The sequence below is a fragment of the Sardina pilchardus genome, chromosome 8 (assembly GCF_963854185.1).
Source record: "Sardina pilchardus chromosome 8, fSarPil1.1, whole genome shotgun sequence".
NCBI lineage: Eukaryota > Metazoa > Chordata > Actinopteri > Clupeiformes > Clupeidae > Sardina > Sardina pilchardus.
The window spans coordinates 27,365,089-27,385,088 of NC_085001.1; the positions used below are offsets into that span (position 1 = coordinate 27,365,089).

The window sequence follows — 20,000 nt, forward strand, 5'->3', positions numbered from 1 at the left end:
TAGGGAGAATAGCAATAACAAACAACAGTGCCAATTCAGTGATGATAGTTCATTTCATGAATGCCCCTTTCCCTGGTGCAGAGGACCTGCAGTGTGTGTCTGTGCTGAGAAAAGGGGCAGAGACACTATTGAGTGCTCCTTTAACTCATCCGGTAATTACAGGGCAGTAAGCATGTGATTATGTCTGATAAAGGACCTACCGCTGCTGCTGCTGCTGCTGCTGGTGATGGTGATGGTGATGGCAGCCTATTAAGCTATCAGTGCTCTCAGGCGCAGGAACAACATTGCTGTCAGCAACACCGCTTTGTCTTTCGTCTTTGTGTGTGTGTGTGTGTGTGTGTGTGTGTGTGTGTGTGTGTGTGTGTGTGTGTGTGTGTGTGTGTGTGTGTGTGTGTGTGTGTGTGTGTGTGTTCTCTGACAGTGTAATGTGGGTAATTTTTTCTTGATGGACGAAGTGGCACCGGATACTTTTAATGCTCATTGCTTAAAATTGCTACATGTGTTCTCTCTCTGTGCATGTGCTTGTGTGTGTGTGTGTGTGTGTATGTGTGTGTTTAGGCCAACCCTGGTCTGGACCTGTTCTATACCAGCTTCAGTGACCCGCTGTATGTGGGCATGTTCAAGATGCTCAGAGACACCCTCTACTGCATGAGAGGTGAGCGCACACGAAGATCGACATGAACATGCCCCTTTGTCAACGCAAGCCTTTGTGCAGTCACTTCATGCCCATAAGCCCACATGTTAAAGTTCCCAGGCGCTGTGCTGGAATTCAGAGTTGACCATATGTATTACAGATTTGAAAATGTCTGATGGCGTTAAGCTCCCATTTTTTTCAACAATAACAGTATCATAATACCTTAGTAGAGCTTTACAAATATAAAGCACCAGCACTCTCCTTTTACTGGTTTTAACACAATTGTCCCTCTTCTTTTATTTCCTCTCGTTTATTTTTCCATTCTCTTTTTTAACACTGCATCTTTTGTTCTTCTACTTCCTTCTCTCCTCTGTTTCTCTCTGTCTATCTCTCTCTCTTCTCCTCCTCCTCCTCCTCTCTCAGACCTCCACAGCTCGTTTGTGAAGGAGGTGCATGACTTTGTGCTGGAGCAGTTCAGCAGCAGCCAGTCAGAGATGCAGCGGGTCCTCCACGAGGCCGACCGGTTGCTGGGGGAACCCAGCCCGCTGAAGCTGCGTTGCCAGGCCAACGCTGCCTGCGTGGACCTCATGGTGTGGGCCGTCAAAGATGAACAAGGTGGGACCACCGCTGATGACATCATCAGAATGTGCCACCGGTAGCCATACAGAAGTGATCCCATCCATATCCTACGGTTGCTGAGTGACATTTGCAGTGGTCTCTTAATTTTGAATATGACCGTCAACTGATTCGGACAGTGAGGAGAGTGACAGGAAGTGCTCTGATCTGATAGGCCAGTGAGGAGAGTGACAGGAAGTTCTCTAATCTGATAGGCCAGTGAGGAGAGTGACAGGAAGTGTGTGGTGGAGATATGGGTTGGGATTGGGTAATGGCCTGGATCAGTCTCAAACCCATAGATATCAGAAAGCTAGACACCACATTCGGTTCTAGAATGTACATACATGTAAATTGCGCTGCCATCTTGGTGGGGGCCACAATGGAGGCCAATGGAGAAACAGGTGCCTCTGATTGGAAATCAGACAGGTGTCCCTGATTGCCGGCAGGTGTTGCTCATAGACAGTAAAGATGTTGCCCCCAGCAATATGGCGGCCGCGTTTACAATGCCACCTAATTGAACGTGACGGACATTGCACTATCTAGCTTTCTAATATCTATGCTCAAACCCACATCCTGTGGACCCAAGTGTGGCATGGACACTGTAGCCACTTGTGCCCCAGCGTCCCGACCTCATGCATATTTGATTAATGAATTCCTCCCAGGGAGCAGCTTAGCGGTGACGATTAGCCCTTCAGATGCACTCAGTGTGTTTGTGCAGGTTTTGGAGGGCTAATTGAGTCAGCCTCATTTCCAGAGCACACACACCCACAACCACACACAACCACACACACACACACACACACACACACACACACACACACACACACACACACACACACACACACACATCCACCCACCCATACATCCACCCACCCACCCACACACACACACACACCCACACACACACACCCACACACACACCCACACACACACACTCACACACCCACACACACTCACACCCTCACACACACCCACACACACACACACACACACACACACACACACTCACACACACTCTCACACACACACACACACACACACACACACACACACACCCTCATGCTGTGAGCGCTGGCGGTGCACAGAGAGGCCTGGGGTGAACGTGCTGTTGCATTAAAAAGTCATGAGGAATAAAGGCTTCAAAGCAGCCCACTTGTTATCTCGCAAATTCAGTTTGGCCAAAACAAGCGAAAGGCCAGCAACTGTGCCAGCCAGTACAGGCATAAATAAATGATGTCCACTGCCTCCATTTGTTACTCTCTCTTGTGTTTATTTCCCTTCTTTTCTCTTTCTTCTCTCTCCTGCTTTCTCCCTTCTTCATTTCTCCTTTCTCTCCCCCCTCTCTTTCTCTATCTTTCTCTTTCCCTCTTTCTCTCTCTCTCTCTTTCCCCTGCTTTCTCCCTTCCTCATTTCTACACTTATACCTCTGCCCTTCTCTCTCCCTCCCTCCCTCCCTCTCTCTCTCTCTCTCTCTCTCAGGAGCTGAGAACTTGTGCACTAAACTGTCAGAGAAGCTGCAGTCTAAGACGTCCAGTAAAGTCATCATCGCCCACATGCCGCTGCTCATCTGCTGCCTACAGGTACTCTCGGCACACACACTCAGGCCTCACACTCAGGGTCCAGAGTCAAAGGTCAAGGGTCATTGCATATCTCTTTAAATTCACTCAATGTGTGTATTTGTGTGTGCCTGTGTGTATGTGTGTGCCCATTTCTTGAACTCAACTGTCACTCTGTCACTCTGTCGTGTGTGTGTGTGTGTGTGTGTGTGTGTGTGTGTGTGTGTGTGTGTGTGTGTGTGTGTGTGTGTGTGTGTGTGTGTGTGTGTGTGTGTGTGTGTGTGTGTGTGTGTGTGTGTGTGTGTGACAGGGTCTGGGGCGTCTGTGTGAGCGGTTCCCAGTCATTGCCCACTCTGCTACCATGTCTCTGCGGGACTTCCTGGTTGTGCCGTCACCTGTGCTGATCAAGCTCTACAAATACCACAGTCAATACAGCACGGGTCAGTGTACACACACACACACACACACACACACACACACTCACACAATACATACATTCACTGACATTACATGCACTCACACACATAAACACACACACACACACACACACACACACACACACACACACACACGTTTACTTATACACACACACAAACACACACAGTTGTAAAGGACATTTCAGTGGACCCCATAGAAAACACACTTTTCCTCCTATACACACATGCTATCAGCAACCAGTTGATGTTGGTGATATGATGAGTGATTGACTGCTGTTTCCTCCAATCCCTGCAAAGCTGGAGAAATCAAAATCAGTGTGACCAATGAGCACTCGCAGTCCACCTTCAACATGCTGTCCAACAGGAAAGACCAGCCGTCCATGTACGAGCAGCTTCGGGACATCTCCATCGATAACGTATGCAGGTAAACAACAAACAACAATGCAACAAGTGAACATTTAAAAAAAGAAAATAGCAAACATCACATAAACTATGATTCTTCATCAAACAACAATGATTAGTCGTTTCTTGTGTAGCCACATTTTGTATAAGTCGCAGGATAGTGTTTTATGCAAGTTGAAAGAAGCAAAGCCATAGTAATACCAAAGTAATTGCCTTTGTGTATTACTGAAGACATTTTGCAAAATCAATGTAAGCTGTGGCTAAGTTGGGAAATGATTGTATTGTACAATCAAGATGGCACAAAACACACACGCACACACACATTCAAACTTTCAGCACAGTGCATTGGTTTTGTGTTGCCAGATGTCTTACAGCTGGTCTGATGATGGACGATGTGATTGTGGAAGCCTTCCTGGCCAGCCTCTCCAATCGACTCTACATCTCACAGGAGAACGACAAGTACAGAACACACACACACACACACACACACACACACACACACACAGGCAAACTCATCGGCACACAAGCACACAAACAACACATGCACATTAAGAGACACACATGGCCACACACTCACTCACGGATACAATGGTATGAACACACACACACACACACATACACACACACACAAACAAACAGACACACAGACAATATCCATAACACAATTATCTTAAGTGAGTTTCAAGACACCAGATCCACCTGCTTCCTCAGAATCGCTCTTCTCTGCCTTCTGCATGGAAAGTACACTCATTACACATTCCACACCACACCTCTGTGTTGCCACGGAGTCTGTTCCCATGGTTACCGCTCACAGCTGTCCCAATCTCGCCTCTCCCCAGAGATGCCCACCTGATTCCGGAGCACACCATCCGCGCGCTGGGCCACATCGCCGTGGCGATGCGCGACTCGCCGCGGGTCACGCAGACCATCCTGCAGATCCTGCAGCAGAAGTTCTGCCTGCCGCCCTCCCAGCTGGACGTGCTCATCGTAGACCAGCTGGGCTGCATGGTCATCACCGGGAATGTGAGGACACACACACACACACACACATTTACATACACACACACACACCCACACACACCCACACACACACCCACACACACAACTGGACATACAGTACTTATCATAGACCAACTGGAATGCATGGTCATCACTGGCACTGTGAGGATACACACACACACACACACACACACACACACACACACACACATAACTGGACCTACTCATCATAGACCAACTGGGATGCATGGTCATCACTAGGAATTTCAGATATTTCTCTCTCTCTCTCTCTCTCTCTCTCTCTCTCTCTGTCTCTCACACACACATTTATACACACACACAAACACGCGCACACACAACTGGACATACTTATCATAGACCAACTGGGATGCATGGTCATCGCTAGGAATTTCAGATATTTTCTCTCACACACACACACACACACACACACACACACACACATACTGTATGTTTATACACACACATACACAGTATACTTACAGCGCTCATATCTGTTGTAATTGTGCATGTAAGATGTATCATTGTTTGCGCAGCAATACATCTACCAGGAGGTGTGGAACCTGTTCCAGCAGATCAGTGTGAAGGCCAGCTCTGTAGTCTACTCCGCCACTAAAGACTACAAGGACCATGGATACAGGTAATCCACCCCAACATACTGTATCTATGGATACAGGTATATCATCCCAACATACCGTACTTAAGGATACAGGTAAAGCACTCCAACATACTGTACCCCAGGATACAGGTAATCCACCCCGACATACTGTACTTAAGGATACAGGTAATCCACCCCAACATACTGTACCTAAGGATAGAGGTATACTACCCTCACATACTGCACCTACGGGCACTTACCTGTTATTTACAGTGTGTGTGTGTGTGTTTGTGGCCAGGCACTGCTCTCTGGCCGTGATAAACGCGCTGGCGAACATCGCTGCCAACCTGCAGGGGGAGCTGTTGGAGGACGACCTGATGGTCAACCTGCTGGAGCTGTTCGTCCAACTGGGCCTGGAGGGCAAGAGGGCCAGCGAAAGGGCCAGCGACAAGGGGCCTGCACTTAAGGTGTGTGTGTGTGTGTGTGTGTGTGTGTGTGTGTGTGTGCATGTTTGTTTGTGTTTGTTGTGTGTGTGTGTGTGTGTGTGTGTGTGTGTGTGTGTGTGTGTGTGTGTGTGTGTGTGTGTGTGTGTGTGTGTGTGTGTGTGTGTGTGTGTGTGTGTGTGTGTGTGTGTGTGTGTGTGTGTGCATGTTTGTTTGTGTTTTTGTGTGTGTGTGTGTGTGTGTGTGTGTGTGCACATGCGCATGCGTGGTGGTGGTGTGTGTGTGGCAGGGGGCTGGCTTACATACTGTAGGAAGAGAGATGTAGTTCTTGAGGTACAATCTAAAAAATCAAAGCCATATTATATTCCAAGCTGTTAGTGCACTTTTCACTATTGAATACAGGATTGATTTTCAGTTGTTGTTGTCTTTACTGTCTAGTTTACTGTATTTGTGTATGTGATATGTTGAAATGTGTGTATAAATTATTAGGGCCCGAGCACCGAGGTGCGGCCACTGAAAGTGGCTGCACCGTAGGTGCAAGGCCCTATTGTTTTTGATCAGATTATTCTTATTCTCTCTTCGTCTTAGCACGTGCGGCCTTTTTACACCAACTTGGCATGCTCCAAAACTCTTGTAATTTGGCAGCTACATGTGGAATTACAGTCGCTACTCAGAGACAGAGCTGTGGCCTAGGGTGTGGCTCAGGGACTCTGTAGCGCCACCTATTGAGCTGTCTGTTGTGGTTGACATATACATGCACAAAAATGAACCAAATTTGGTGGGCATGTGTGTTCTACTAATCTGAACAACTTTTACATTGCGACTACATAGTGAATCTTAGACAAATTTGAGTTATGATTATCATTATGAATTTTGCACATCATGTATTTTGAAACACTTCTCCTAGACGGTTTATCGAAATCATGTCATATAAGCACTAAAATGATCTTGAGGGGTTGCCCGAGAGGAGTTGCGAACAGATTTTTTAATTTTTGAAGTATATTGAAATGGCGAAGGTTTGAATTATGGCGTTTTATTAAGAAACAGGAAGTTGGTGTTATAGGCAGAAAAAAGGTTATGAATTGGATGTAATTTGGCAGCTACATGTGGAATTGCTTCTGCTAGTCAGAGACAGAGCTCTGGCCTAAGGTGTGCCTTCGGCACTCTATAGCGCCACCTAGCAGCATGTTATCTGTTGTGGTTGACACAAACATTCACGAAAATGAACCAAATTTGGTGGACTTGTGTGTTATTGCTACTACTAGTCAGAGACAGAGCTTTGGTCTAGGGTGTGGCTTAGGAACTCTATAGCGCCACCTAGCACATTGTCTGTTTTGGTTGACACATACATTGATGAAAACGAACCAAATTTGGTGTGCTTGTGTGTTATTGCTATCGTTAGTCAGAGACAGAGCTCTGGCCTAAGATGTGGCTTCGGAACTCTATAGCGCCACCTAGCAGCATGTTATCTGTTGTGGTTGACACAAACATTAACGAAAATGAACCAAATTTGGTGGACTTGTGTGTTATTGCTATGGCTAGTCAGAGACAGAGCTTGGCCTAGGGTGTGGCTTAATGACTCTATAGCGCCACCTAGCGCATTGTCTGTCGTGGTTGACACATACATTCACGAAAATTAACCAAATTTGGCGGGATTGTGTGTTATTGCTATCGCAAGTCAGAGACAGAGCTTTGGCCTAGGGTGTGGCTTAAAGACTCTATAGCGCCACCTAGCACATTGTCTATTGTGGTTGACACATACATTCACAAAAATGAACCAAATTTGGTGGACTTGTGTGTTATTGCTATGGCTAGTCAGAGACAGAGCTTTGGCATAGGGTGTGGCGTAGGGACTCTATATTGCCACCTAGTGTGTTGTCTCTTGTGGTTGACACAAACATTCACCAAAATGAACCAAATTTGGTGGGCATGTGTGTTATTGCTAAAGTTATTCAGAGACAGAGCTCTGGCCTCGGGTGTGGCTTAGGGACTCTATAGCGCCACCTAGTGCATTGTCTGTTGTGGTTGACACATACATTCACGAAAATGAACCACATTTGGTTGGCATATCTGTTATTGCTATAGCTATTCAGAGACAGCGCTCTGGCCAAGGGTGTCTTAGGGACTGTATAGCGCCACCTACACATTGTCTGTTGTGGTTGACACACACATTCACGAAAATGAACCAAATTTGGTGGGCTTGTGCGTTATTGCTATCGATAGTCAGACATAGAGCTCTGGCCTAGGGTGTGGCTTAGGGACTCTATAGCGCCACCTAGAGCATTGTCTGTTGTGGTTGACACGTACATTCACCCAAATGAACCAAATTTGGTGGGCATGCGTGTTATTGCTATAGTTATTCCGAGACAGAGCTCTGGCCTCGGGTGTGGCTTAGGGACTGTATAGCGCCACCTAGCGCATTGTCTGTTGTGGTTGACACTAGGGATGCAACGGTTTTCAATAATTTATTGAACCGTTCGGTTTGGCCTGTTCGGTTCAATAGACTCACCTACACCGCAATATTTCGGTACGCGACATTAAACTTTTTATTTAATACAAGGTTATTGCACGCGCGTAGCCTGGGAGCGATAGCAAGGAGTGCTTAGGACCCGGGGGATGAGTTTTCTCTGACTGTTCAGCTTGCCTCTCGTCAACCTTGCAACAACCAATCAGAATTTTACTGAATTTCCCAAGACCCAATAAGCACGTTGAAATGCAAATGAAGGAGTCATGTGAGAAGAAACAAACTTAACCGGCGGCTGCACGATCATGGCGACATTCGAAGTAGCCTACGAACAAGTCAAAAAGACCGTCAGTAAACAAAGCACAGTGTGCAAGCACTGCTTCACAACGATCACCTAATAAAGGTAACACATCCAACATGTCGGCCCATTTGCGCCATCATCACCCGGCTGTAACCTTAAGTGGAGCAGCACGGAGAGCTAGTTTGCCACCGAAAACCCAACCATCCATTGCGTCAGCCTTTCGGCAACAATATTCCTATAATTCCCAAAAACACAAAGACATAACGAATGCGATTGGCGTGTTCATAGGAAAAGACATGATGCCCTGCCGATACGGTGGTTTTGAGTATGGGATTTCGCTACATAAATGTTCTCGATCATCGCTTCAATATCCCCTCCGGCACGCATTTCAGCAGTAAGATTCCTGAACTGTAATTGAAGTTGAAAAAGTGACTTTTAAAGTTTACATTTTATGCAACCTACTTAATATTACAAAAGGGCTGTATGTTCTGTAAGACAACAGGTAAGGGATAATCAACGACGGAAAATAATGCACGTTCGAAGTGGTAATAAGGACCCGACGCCGCAGGCGGACACTTCGATAAGTGCATTATTTTCCTAGAAACGCACAGGGCGCGGAGTTGATTATCCCGCTTATACCACTGCTACTATCATTTTCATTTATATTGCCGCTGTCTTAGATGCAACATTGCTGTTTTTACCGTTACATTCACATTGGCGAATTAATATTCAAGTGTAATAAGCCCAAAAGAAGGGAACTACATCATAGCCGTGTGTATAGAAAAATAATGCACGTTTCAAATAGCGCACCACAATAGGAAATTTGACCAAGCAGTGGTATAATAAATAAATAATTACACATTACTTTATGCTGCACTTCACTATGGATAATATTGCCTGTTTATGACAGAAGGCAATGATGGTGTTCTTTTCTTATAATACATTTTTGTGATTCTGCTTCATCTGTGTCTGGCATTCTCTGCAAGTGTAAGTAGAAGCACATTGTTGATTTGAAATAGAAAAGGCAAATATAACCTCCTGTATGCTAGAGCCAAGATAATATTGATATATTGAAACCGAACCGTTACCGTGGCCCAAAAACCGTGATACAAACCGAACCGTGGCAAAACTGTACCGTTGCATCCCTAGTTGACACACACATTCAAGAAAATTAACCAAATTTGGTGGGCTTGTGCGTTATTGCTATCGATAGTCAGAGATAGAGCTCTGGCCTAGGGTGTGGCTTAGGGACTCTATAGTGCCACCTAGCGTGTTGTCTGTTGTGGTTGACACATACATTCAGGAAAATTGACCAAATTTGGTGGGCATGTGTGTTGCTCATGCACATGCCCACCAACACGCACATGTTGCTTTGTTAGATTCCGAAATGTCACAGGTCTCCGCACCGCAGGTGCTCGGGCCCGCCATCGCCGCTTGCGGCTATATTTGTTATTCATTTTGTTTATCTGTATCTGTTTCCTCTAAGGCCTCCAGCAGTGCAGGAAACCTGGGAGTCCTGATTCCTGTCATCGCTGTGGTAAGAGACCACACACACACACACACACACACACACACACACACACACACACACACACACACACACACACACACTTCTTCTTCTCGATTTAAGTGCATTGAGGTTTGAATCCAATCTGATTACCTCTTTCTACACCTTCCAAGTGTCATTACACTGTAGAATCACTGCATCCTCAAATCCGATTGGCTGACACCACATGGCATAATGCCTTGGCAGGGTTAGGTTAGGTTAAAATGGACCTCATTCTTTAGACCCACACACACACACACAGACACACACACACAAACACACACAGAGAGAGAGCTACGTCCTTAGTCGTGCTGACGTCCACTTCTGTCCCTCCCTTACTCAAGGGTGTCATTTTGATCAAAGGGAGAAGTGCAATATTCCTGTCTGCATCTGCAGAGAAGGCAGCAGTGACTACAACCAGAGGCTGTAATGGTCCAAACCCATCCCTCTGGAGCGCATGTCATTTTTATATCTCATGCTTTACGGCTGGCCCCTAATGGTGTTTAAACATTAGATACGCCCAAGTGTGTTTACAGTGTTTTTCCAGCGGGGGAGGATGAGAGGAGGCAGCAGCACTCCGGGTCACTGAGGCGTGCAGCTATAAAAATGACTTCAGTTTAGGCATGCGACTGTAAAGATGACTAACGGTGAGGCTGATCGGGAGCTCTGACTCGGCTGATTGTCTGGTGGTCTGTGGGTGTCTGCACTGGCTCTTGCCTCTCCGCGTTGTGTTGCACATTGCATTACATTTAGCAGACACTTTTTGTCCAAAGTGGCTTACATATGTCAGTTATATTACGAGGGATTGCATTGCCCCAGGAGCAACTTGGGGTTAAGTGCCTTGCTCAAGGTCCACAAAAGTCGAAGCCGGAAATTGAACCGACAACTTTCAGGCTAGTCCAGCTCCGTAACCACTACCACCGCCACATTGTTTTGTAAAAACATCTGAATCACTCTCTTCTGCTGGACTTGTGACTGCATCACAATTCTCTCATCAGATAGTTGAATTAGCTTAAACATAAATCCCCCAAATAGAATTTAAAAAGCTGATGTTTTTATCAGCAGCAGAGACAACAAATATACAGGTGATGTCCTCATATTATGGAGGTGCAGTTTGCTTTGGGTTAGGGTTTAACTCCGTCAACAAATATTGACTTGGCTTGCAAAACAGGACCCCAGGAGCGGGAGGGCGTATCTCTTGTCGTTGACTAGCGCTGGCACCGGAGCTGACTGGCGGCACAGCAGGGTATTGGTGCCAGCGAGGTTGCTCTCAGTTCCCACTGGCACGGCAACTGTCGTCGTGCTAGCCGGCATTCTCTACCGTAGGGGGGTCCCTCCTACACACAAGCTGTGAGGCTACCTGGCTCATGTGCCTTGAGAGAGTTCACTAGCTGGAGATGAAAAGGAGAGAGATAGATACAGTAGAGAGAGAGAGAGAGAGAGAGAGAGAGAGATAGATACAGTAGAGAGAGAGAGAGAGAGAGAGAGAGAGAGAGAGAGAGAGAGAGAGAGAGAGAGAGAGAGAGAGAGAGAGAGAGAGAGAGAGAGAGAGAGAGAGAGAGAGAGAGAGAGAGAGAGAGAGAGAGAGAGAGAGAGAGAGAGAGAGATCCCACTTTTACTGCATAAATCTCTGAGTCTCTACAGACCTGTGAATAACACGGAAATACAAAGTGTGGCTTTAAAGTGCACGTTTAAATTATTAAAGTTTTTTTTTTGCGTGACTGTGAGCTGGTACTCTGACATTTCTGTGTTTCCTCCACACAAGGGTTATTCATTATTAAAAACAAAGGTTGTGTGAGAATGCCTATCAGCCTGAACTGAGTGTAATTAAACTCTGCTGAAGTGAATGACAAATCCCCCTCCAGATCATCATCATCCTATAGCTTTTATTGGCTTTAATCCACATCACAAACATTTGCACACCTAAAGCTATTATTACTCTCATAAAATAAAAACGATGTTCATTGTTTACATACAGTTGTAGTCATCAAATACATGCCATCATATCCAGTTGCTAAAGTGCCTGAAATCCTTTATGAGGACTTATGGTTGCCCTAGTTACGAAATGCTAAAGAGTGGTAGCATATGAAAGACTTTGGATGGTGAAGAATGCTAAAAGGTGTTAGCACATGAAGTCCAATGGATGGTAAAGGACGTTAAAGAGTGTTAGCATGAAAGCCTATGGATGGTGAAGGATGATAGAAGGTGTTAGCACATAAAGTCCAATGGATGGTAAAGGATCCTTAAAAGTGTTAGCACATGAAGTTTCATGGATGGTAAAGGATGCTAAAGAGTGTTAAACTTAGCACATGAAAGCCTATGGATAATAAAGGATGCTAAAAAGTGTTATTTAAACCAGTATCACATTAAATTCCCAGATGGTGAAAAACATTGACGTGATGTGGCACCGATATGGCTAACGCCTGTTTGCACCTGAGGTGCTGTTTTTCAGTAGATAAAACATTAACAGATGACAACTGTTTGAGTGTGTAAGTGTGTTTATTTTTGTGTGTTTGTGTAGGCGTTAGTGTTTATGCATCTGTCATGAATCCTGTGAACAATGACTAAGTGTTTGCAATAGTATTAAGTAATATTTGATTGTGTGTGTGTGTGTGTGTGTGTGTGGACTGGAGTTAACAGTGGCAAGTGGCCAGTACACAGAGTTAAATGCATGAACCAGGAAGCAAGTTTTTTAAGGGGTCAAATTGTACATGCGTGCGTGTGTGTGTGTGTGTGTGTGTGTGTGTGTGTGTGTGTGTGTGTGTGAGAGAAAGAGAGAGAGACAGTTTGTGTGTGTGTGTGTGTGTGTGTGTGTGTGTGTGTGTGTGTGTGTGCAGGCACGCATGTGCGTGTGCATGCGTTCCTATGTACGCGTGTGTCTTTAGTTCTGCATGGGGTTGACCACGCGGCCCATGAAGACCAGGCAGTTGGTGCGGTGCTCGTAGATGAGGAAGAGGAAGGGTCTGTCCACGATGAAGCGCGTCTGTGTGGACAAGGGCATGAAGCCAACCTGCGTCAGTGCAGCTGCCTCTGTCCCCTCCTCGTTCACCGTGATCGTCCCCTGGTGCTGGAACTGATCGAGAGGAAGCATGGAGGGGGGGTGGAGGTTTGATTAGTGAGATGAAGTTTATTACGTAACCGTTTACTTGGATAGTCTGCCCATGGAGACTTAAGAAATGACCTGTTAAGATTCAAATACAGAATGCTATTGAACAGTTAGCAGTGAGCATCACCTTAACCAAAGCCAACCTCTAACTTTAACCTTAACCATAAATTGTAGTTAACAGTAATCTGTTGATGATCTGAGAATCTGTCGTATGTCCTAGTGAGGACTATACAACCAAAGACAGGCTGTTGCTTTGCTTCTGTTTATAATGGACTTGTTATAATTCTCTGCTGTTCTTAATCTTAACACAAGCTTTGGCAGCGCTGTAGCCTAGTAACCATGCTGATAAAGCAACCTCTACTTTGAATTTGAATTTGAGCGTGAGCATGAAGGAGAATGATGGCGAGACAGAGAGATGGCAGAGCGAATAGAGATTAGAGATTAGAGATTAGACATTAGTGGGTGAGATCATGGAAGATGGAGGAGAGGGAGCGTTGTTGAGATAGAGGCACAGAGAGGTCACGGAGGTGAAATGGAAGTGTAATCAGAGGGGCGAAGGGAAAGCTCATGGAAGTGAGTCAAGAGAGTCAAGAGTGGAGAGTGAGAAGGCAGAGATTGGAGAGGGAGAGGAAGAGGAAGGAAGGAAGGGCAGAGGTGGACACAGAGAGAGAGAGAGAGAGAGAGAGAGAGAGAGAGAGAGAGAGAGAGAGAACCTTGCCGTGTAAACCCATCAGAATTTAGTCAGCATTGATTTATATGCTTCACATTGCGTGTATGTCATATGGGCTATGGAGTGTGACTATTATTAATAATTCATTATTAGTTAAGGCTGTATTAGGATTACATGTAGTATATGAGTATAACGTACACATTACAGATTAATTATATATTATATACAGTATGTAACCATACTGTATCATTTTTGTTATTTATTACATGTTAACACTGTAGCCATACTACACCCCAGCTCTGGCATATGCAGTAAAGGTTGGTTGTGGTTGGGCTGCATTTCAGGCCCAGATAAGCCAGACGCTTTCAGTGGTCAAGGCCACCTGACCAGGGAGGCCACTATTGTTACTGGAGATTTGCTCCACAGCCATTGTCTTACCCAGTTGATGAAAAAGAACTAATAGGAAGGCACTCTAAATGGACTTTTTGATCGTCCCACAAAAAAAAGGAGATTTGGAGTGCTGTTTTAAAATATTCACTATGATGAGGATTCAACTCCCATTTCTCAAGATACTGTATGGAACTGTGTGTGTGTTTTTTTTTTTTTTTTTACCCAGTTGATGACAATCTTCTCTTCGGTCATAGGGGTGAAGTCTCCACCCTCAAAGAGCTCCGTCAGTCCCATGTCCTTCAGGTGGCCGATGAGGTCGTAGTTCTGCTTCAGGTTGAAACGGGGGAACACCACCTCTCGTGTCCTTGAACACAGGGGCATCACATTTAAAGGTCATCAGGGGCATCACATTTAAAGGCACAGTCTGCTATTCTGGCAAAAAGTTGTTGATGTTTCAGCTCAACAACCAATCAAATTACACACCTTTCCGTCCGGGTCCCTGAAGACATGTGTACATTGGGTAGAATCGCCTGGTCCAAAACACTATTTGTTTCCTATAGGGCCAGAACCTTCTACAAACAGTGGTTTTCTTATAAGTACACATTGAATGCACAGCTCTATCACCACTGGAGCAATATGCTGAATTAACTAATAATTAATTAATATGTCTCTTAATCTAGCACTGTGAGAAGAAACAGAGGTGCTGGTCACAGGATGCGTAGTCGTAGACAAACTGGGGGAGACCACACACTCTTTTTCCGATGCTAGTTTATTGAAACAACGTTTCGGCCTGAAGGCTTTTTCAAGTGTTGCACCCAAACAGTGAAAGAGCACACACCTTTTATGGTGACCCCTTGTTGTTGATTGATCTGAGCGTGAGATACGAGAGTGTTTCTCATGCTCCTATGCTCTAGCCTGAGAAAAGTCGTTTACACAAGCAGGCAGAGAAAAGCACAGACGTCTCGTAGGACAACAGATGAATACAGACAGCAGGGGCAGACATGTCCATTTTCATATCACGCTGTTATTGTTTATCTTGGCGACTCGCGAGGCTTTGTGCCATAACGGAGCGTTCGGTGTGTGGTCTGCTCCTGCTCGAGCAGCAGATTTTCCCACAGCAGATTACACTGCCTGCTGGATTTACTAGGATGTAGAAGGGCTTTTCTAAAATATTTCTCATTTCTAAACTCCTGCTCCAGACTAAGGTGCGGTGATCCTTATTAAGATTCTGTCTGATCCCATACTGGGCATTTCATTCTTGATGACCTCCTCTTGTGGTGCTGTGCTCACCTGGGGTCTGTTTCCCAAATGCATATGTGCTAACTATGATAGCAACTACCTTGGTAGTGTCACTACCAAATGTGCATTCCTAGATTTGAGTGATGCATGCACAACCCCTTAAGCTTCATATTGTTACATATAGCATTTTCAGTTTTGGAAAATTGAAAAATAAGAGCAGAATATCAACACTGCATGTCTGTGTTAATGTATCTGTAATGTGTCAACTCAGATTTGACAGTGACGCTACCATGGAAGTAGTTACAGTAGCAACTATGCTTTTGGGAAACACTCTGGACGTTTCCTGATTACCTGCTCTTGTGCTGCTGTGCTCACCTGTCTGACCTGTTTTTTGATTGATTGAAACGTTGTTGAACAACATCCAGTGTTCAAAAGGATATACAAGCACAATAAAGCCCAAAGGCTTGTTTCCATTGTGGTCCTTAGGATTGATCACTAGTTTGTTCCACTGCTATTCTCACCTGTTTATTCTTGTAGTGTTTCCGTGTCACCTGCTGGCTCTGTCGAGGTGTCATTCTTGTTGTCATTCTCACCTGTTGCTCATGTTGCTGAGCCACTCTTGTTGACGGGTGTGAGTGAGACCTCCTGCTCATCTTACCTGTCATCAGGTGTTACTCTTACCCGTCATCAGGTGTTACTCTTACCTGTATTCAAGTGTCATTCTCACCTGTTGCTCATGTTGCTGAGCCACTTGTTGACGGGTGTGAGTGAGACCTCCTGCTCATCTTACCTGTCATCAGGTGTTACTCTTACAGTACCTGTCATCAGGTGTTACTGTTACCTGTATTCAAGTGTCATTCTCACCTGTTGCTCATGTTGCTGAGCCACTTGTTGACGAGCGTGGGCGAGATCTCCTGCTCGAGGTTCCTCATGCCGGACAGCTTCTGGGGGATGACCACCAGCATGCTGATGTTGCCCGTGTAGGGCAGGCGCAGGATGTCCAGCTGCAGCTGGTTGTCGACGGCCGCCTGGTAGCTGCCCTTGTTCTGCATCATGGCCACGCGCACCGACTGCTTCTCGTTCACGCGGAAGTTACGGTAGTGCGTCTGCTCCTTGGGGAACTTCATTTCCCACGTGCCTGAGAGGGAGGAAGTGAGTGGGGTGGGGGGTTAAGGGCTTCGAGTATGGTGTGTGTATGACGTAGATTTTGTCATTAGCTGTGGCCTGCCAAGTAAAAACTAGTGACCGCACTAAAAACGAGTTACTGTGCTGTTGTGAGTGTGTTTGACTGCACCTGCAAGTTCAAGTTTCCAAGCATTGGCTGGGCATCAAGAGAATACAAAATCTATTTAGGGTATTTAGTCATTTAGCTACCCTGCTATGTTCAACATTTTTCTAATCCAGCATATTATGCACCCACTTCTCTTGAAAGGTGGAGCTTCCTCTGCAAAGTCAATATACTTGTGTGTGTGTGTGTGTAGATTGACATGCTACATATTGATTTGAGGTCAGGTCAATAATTGAAATTCCTCATTGAGTTCTCAGATTCCCAATTCCCGTCTGTGGCAATAGCCCTACACTTCATCCAAAGGAGGATGTTGACCTAAATAGAAGCTCCAACCTAGCGTTGTTTTTCTGTCCTATGCTCAGGGAGACTCTTTTTGTCTGTAGCTTCTCAAAAATGAAGAAAATACATAATTCTGGTCTGAGGAAGAGAACCAGAGAATCAAAAACTGACTTTCTGAACTCTGTGCACTTTTCCTATTTCTGGGATATTTACACTGCACTTTGTGTTTGGGGGTTTTGGGTTCATAGCTTCTCATAACCAATGGAAAGAGGAGCTCAACGTGTTATCTTTGTTTTCAGGGTCATGTGTGGATGTTGTGTTGCTTTTTTGAAACAAAGTATTTGTAGTGTGCGGTCTGAAGCACAAGTCAGGCTGCCTCAAATAGACAAATCACAGTGTCTGATTTCTTCCATCAAAGCCACAAAAATAAAAGCATCATGCAGTAGTTAGAACTCCTATGATAATTCAGCCCAATTAGTCATGATTAATCATCTTCAGAGTGAAGAATTCTTGTGAAACTCCACACAAGAGTGCAGCCTACTCTCAGGGGCCTAATTAAACATCTCAACACATTGATTGTGATTCCAACTTCCTCAGTGTAGTAATTATAATCAACATGACATTATGACAGAAACCTGGATTTTAGCGCACAAACTAGACTAGACCATTACGCACAGCCATCTCAGGCATTGCATCTCAATGCTAATTTGGCATACATGTTAATGCTAGCACTTTTGCGCCAAATCCATTACTGGTTTCCTGCGTTGCTGACCATCAGATTCAGCATGTATTGAAATCTTTGTGGTCTCTTTTCATGTGTGAGTGAGTGTGTGTGTGTGTGTGTGAGAGAGAGAGAGAGAGTGTGTGGTGTGTGGTGTGTGTGTGTGTGTATGTGTGTGTGTGTGTGAGAGAGAGAGTGTGTGATCTGTGTGTCTGTGTGTGTGTGTGTGTGTGTGAGAGAGAGAGTGTGTGATCTGTGTGTGTGTGTGTGTGTGCCTCACCTTTGAAGTAGAGGTAGTTGAGGAGCATCAGCACCATGTTTGGGTCGACGCTCTGCAGCGGCTCCTTGATCAGCCCTTTGGTCAGCTTCTGGATCCGGTTGTTGGCCTTCTTGAGGAACGCGGGGTCGGCGAAGTCCACGGACTGCGGCTCGGCGAAGTAGTAGGCCTTGGCGTCGTTGCGGAACGGCTCGTGCACGGTGATGTCCTGCCGCAGGTAGAGGTCGTTGACGGAGCGCAGCGTGTAGCCGAAGTTGCGGCGGAAGAGGCGGTGCGTGAGCTTGCGGAAGAGCTTGTGCACGGTGGCGTTGTTGTAGTGCACGCTGGCGTTGACGAACTCGCCGAAGCCCAGCGTCTCGTACAGCTGGTCCTGCGTGCGCGGCCCCACGCCCAGCGCCATCATCCCCATGGCGATGGAGATGCCGGCCGGCGCGAACAGGATGTTGTCCGTCTGGTTGACGTGGTTGCGCAGGCTGCGGTAGAGGCGGAAGCCGAACTGCGCGTTGACGGCGTTGACGCGCTGCAGCCGCGAGCGGCCGTGGAAGATGCGCAGCAGGTGGGCGCGCCGCACCTTGGGGTCGGACGGCCCGGCCTCCAGGTCCAGGTCGGGCGCCGGCGTGGGGATGTCGTCGATCTCGTCGCCCTCGTTGTAGTCGTCCTCGCCCATGGCCAGGATTTTGTCGAAGTCGATGTAGTCGTCGTCGAACTCGAGCTCGTCGGTCACCGTGTTCGCGTTGTGGAACTCGTCCAGCGAGCTGTCGGGGCCGCGCGGGTCCACGGTCGCCGGCTCGTCGAAGTGCGACTCGATCGGTTTGATCCCGGCCTCCACCGGCCCAGTCAGCAACAGCAGACAGGAGCTCACCGCTAGAGCGAGGAACCACATCCTGATGAGGACACAGGGATCGATTAGTCATGTCTATCACCATGTCTCCACATCTAAAGATGTAGTGATTGTTGTAGTGATAGCAATAGTGGAATTGATTTTGCTTTCTAAACATCTAAGAAGGTTTTTTTTATAGTGGTTTTAGGATGTTGTATTTAACCATATAGTTGAGTGTTCAAACGGTAATGCAAATGGCAAAACCTTAAACAATGTCTACACGTGTAATCTACACAATTTTGCTGAAATCTGTTTCTCATTAAACAGTCACCATTAAGACATACTGATATTATTTCATATTAAGCATATTTCAGTGGTGTAAAAGGGTTGGGATTGGAACCCGTGTTCGAACAAAGTGCACCAAATTATGTAGTTTTTTTCTGTATCATTCTAAAGTTGAACACAAGAAAATGTCTACCTCAACACTTTCTCCAACAGATCCTAAAACAGAACTCTTTAAGCCCAATAACTTCATTCAGCCTACCATTTTACTTAGACGTGGTTCATTCTTCTAAACTCTTGAAACTGTCGAGGTATGACATGAAAAACTTTTAAGCCTGTTTATTATAACAAATCATGTATAAGAAACCTTTAAGCTCACTAAATCATGTGAATGATCTGTGTATTTAGAAAAGAAAAATATGATAAGTTACTTTTATGCTTTGTAAAATCTGTGAGGATTCTAAGCCTTTTTCTTACCTGAGTTTCTTCTGGTTGTGTCTGTGTGAACGTGAGTGCTGTTTGGTGTGTGTGTGTGTGTGTGTGTGTGTGTATGTGTGTGTGTGTGTGTGTGTGTGTGAGACAGTCTGGACTTTGCTGTTGTCCCCTGTTGATCAAACACGGCACAAATCAAACAGCCTGCTTGTGGAGAAGCTGTTAACTCTTCCATCTGTCCTGCTCTCCTCAGTGTAATGTGTGTCCAATGGCAGGGCTGTTGGGTTAACAATCTGATGCATTAACTCATCCACTGTGTCTGGTTCATTATCCCTGTCATCATAATTAAAATCATTTGTCACTTTAACTTTAGTTTTTATTTATTTTTTTCTAAATAAAAATCTTTACCTTAATATGTTTTATTAGTATCAGTGGAAGAGATGCATTGGATTGGTCGCTGTGAGAGTGCTTAAGAAAATTAAG

At 45.6% G+C, this 20,000-nt stretch overlaps 2 protein-coding genes across 2 annotated transcripts in view; one reads left to right on the plus strand and one right to left on the minus strand.

Moving 5' to 3' along the window:
* Nucleotides 1-20,000, plus strand: part of pi4kab (phosphatidylinositol 4-kinase, catalytic, alpha b) — a gene marked incomplete in the record, with an annotated part of 51,565 nt that overhangs the window by 11,176 nt on the left and 20,389 nt on the right. Inside the window, 10 exon segments of the mRNA XM_062543462.1 lie at nucleotides 559-655; nucleotides 1,058-1,249; nucleotides 2,729-2,829; nucleotides 3,116-3,245; nucleotides 3,540-3,666; nucleotides 4,008-4,103; nucleotides 4,484-4,667; nucleotides 5,198-5,301; nucleotides 5,558-5,726; nucleotides 9,954-10,004. Of these exon segments, the coding sequence (XP_062399446.1) occupies nucleotides 559-655; nucleotides 1,058-1,249; nucleotides 2,729-2,829; nucleotides 3,116-3,245; nucleotides 3,540-3,666; nucleotides 4,008-4,103; nucleotides 4,484-4,667; nucleotides 5,198-5,301; nucleotides 5,558-5,726; nucleotides 9,954-10,004 (1,251 nt within the window).
* On the minus strand, nucleotides 11,880-19,723 carry serpind1 (serpin peptidase inhibitor, clade D (heparin cofactor), member 1). Its single transcript, XM_062543458.1, has 5 exons — nucleotides 19,563-19,723; nucleotides 17,987-18,867; nucleotides 16,283-16,556; nucleotides 14,402-14,543; nucleotides 11,880-13,086 (listed from the first exon to the last, which is right to left on the minus strand). The coding sequence occupies exons 2-5, from the start codon at nucleotides 18,864-18,866 to the stop codon at nucleotides 12,895-12,897; spliced, it is 1,488 nt and encodes a 495-aa protein (XP_062399442.1). The 5' UTR covers nucleotide 18,867; nucleotides 19,563-19,723; the 3' UTR covers nucleotides 11,880-12,894.

Excerpts from the sequence above, each read along its gene's own strand:
- serpind1 (XM_062543458.1), bottom strand. The coding sequence starts at position 18,866 with ATGTGGTTCCTCGCTCTAGCGGTGAGCTCCTGTCTGCTGTTGCTGACT. Across the intron at positions 16,557-17,986 it reads CAACTACCTCTACTTCAAAG|GCACGTGGGAAATGAAGTTC; the intron begins GTGAGGCACACA and ends CCTCCCTCTCAG. Across the intron at positions 13,087-14,401 it reads AGAAGATTGTCATCAACTGG|TTCCAGCACCAGGGGACGAT; the intron begins GTAAAAAAAAAA and ends CCTCTCGATCAG.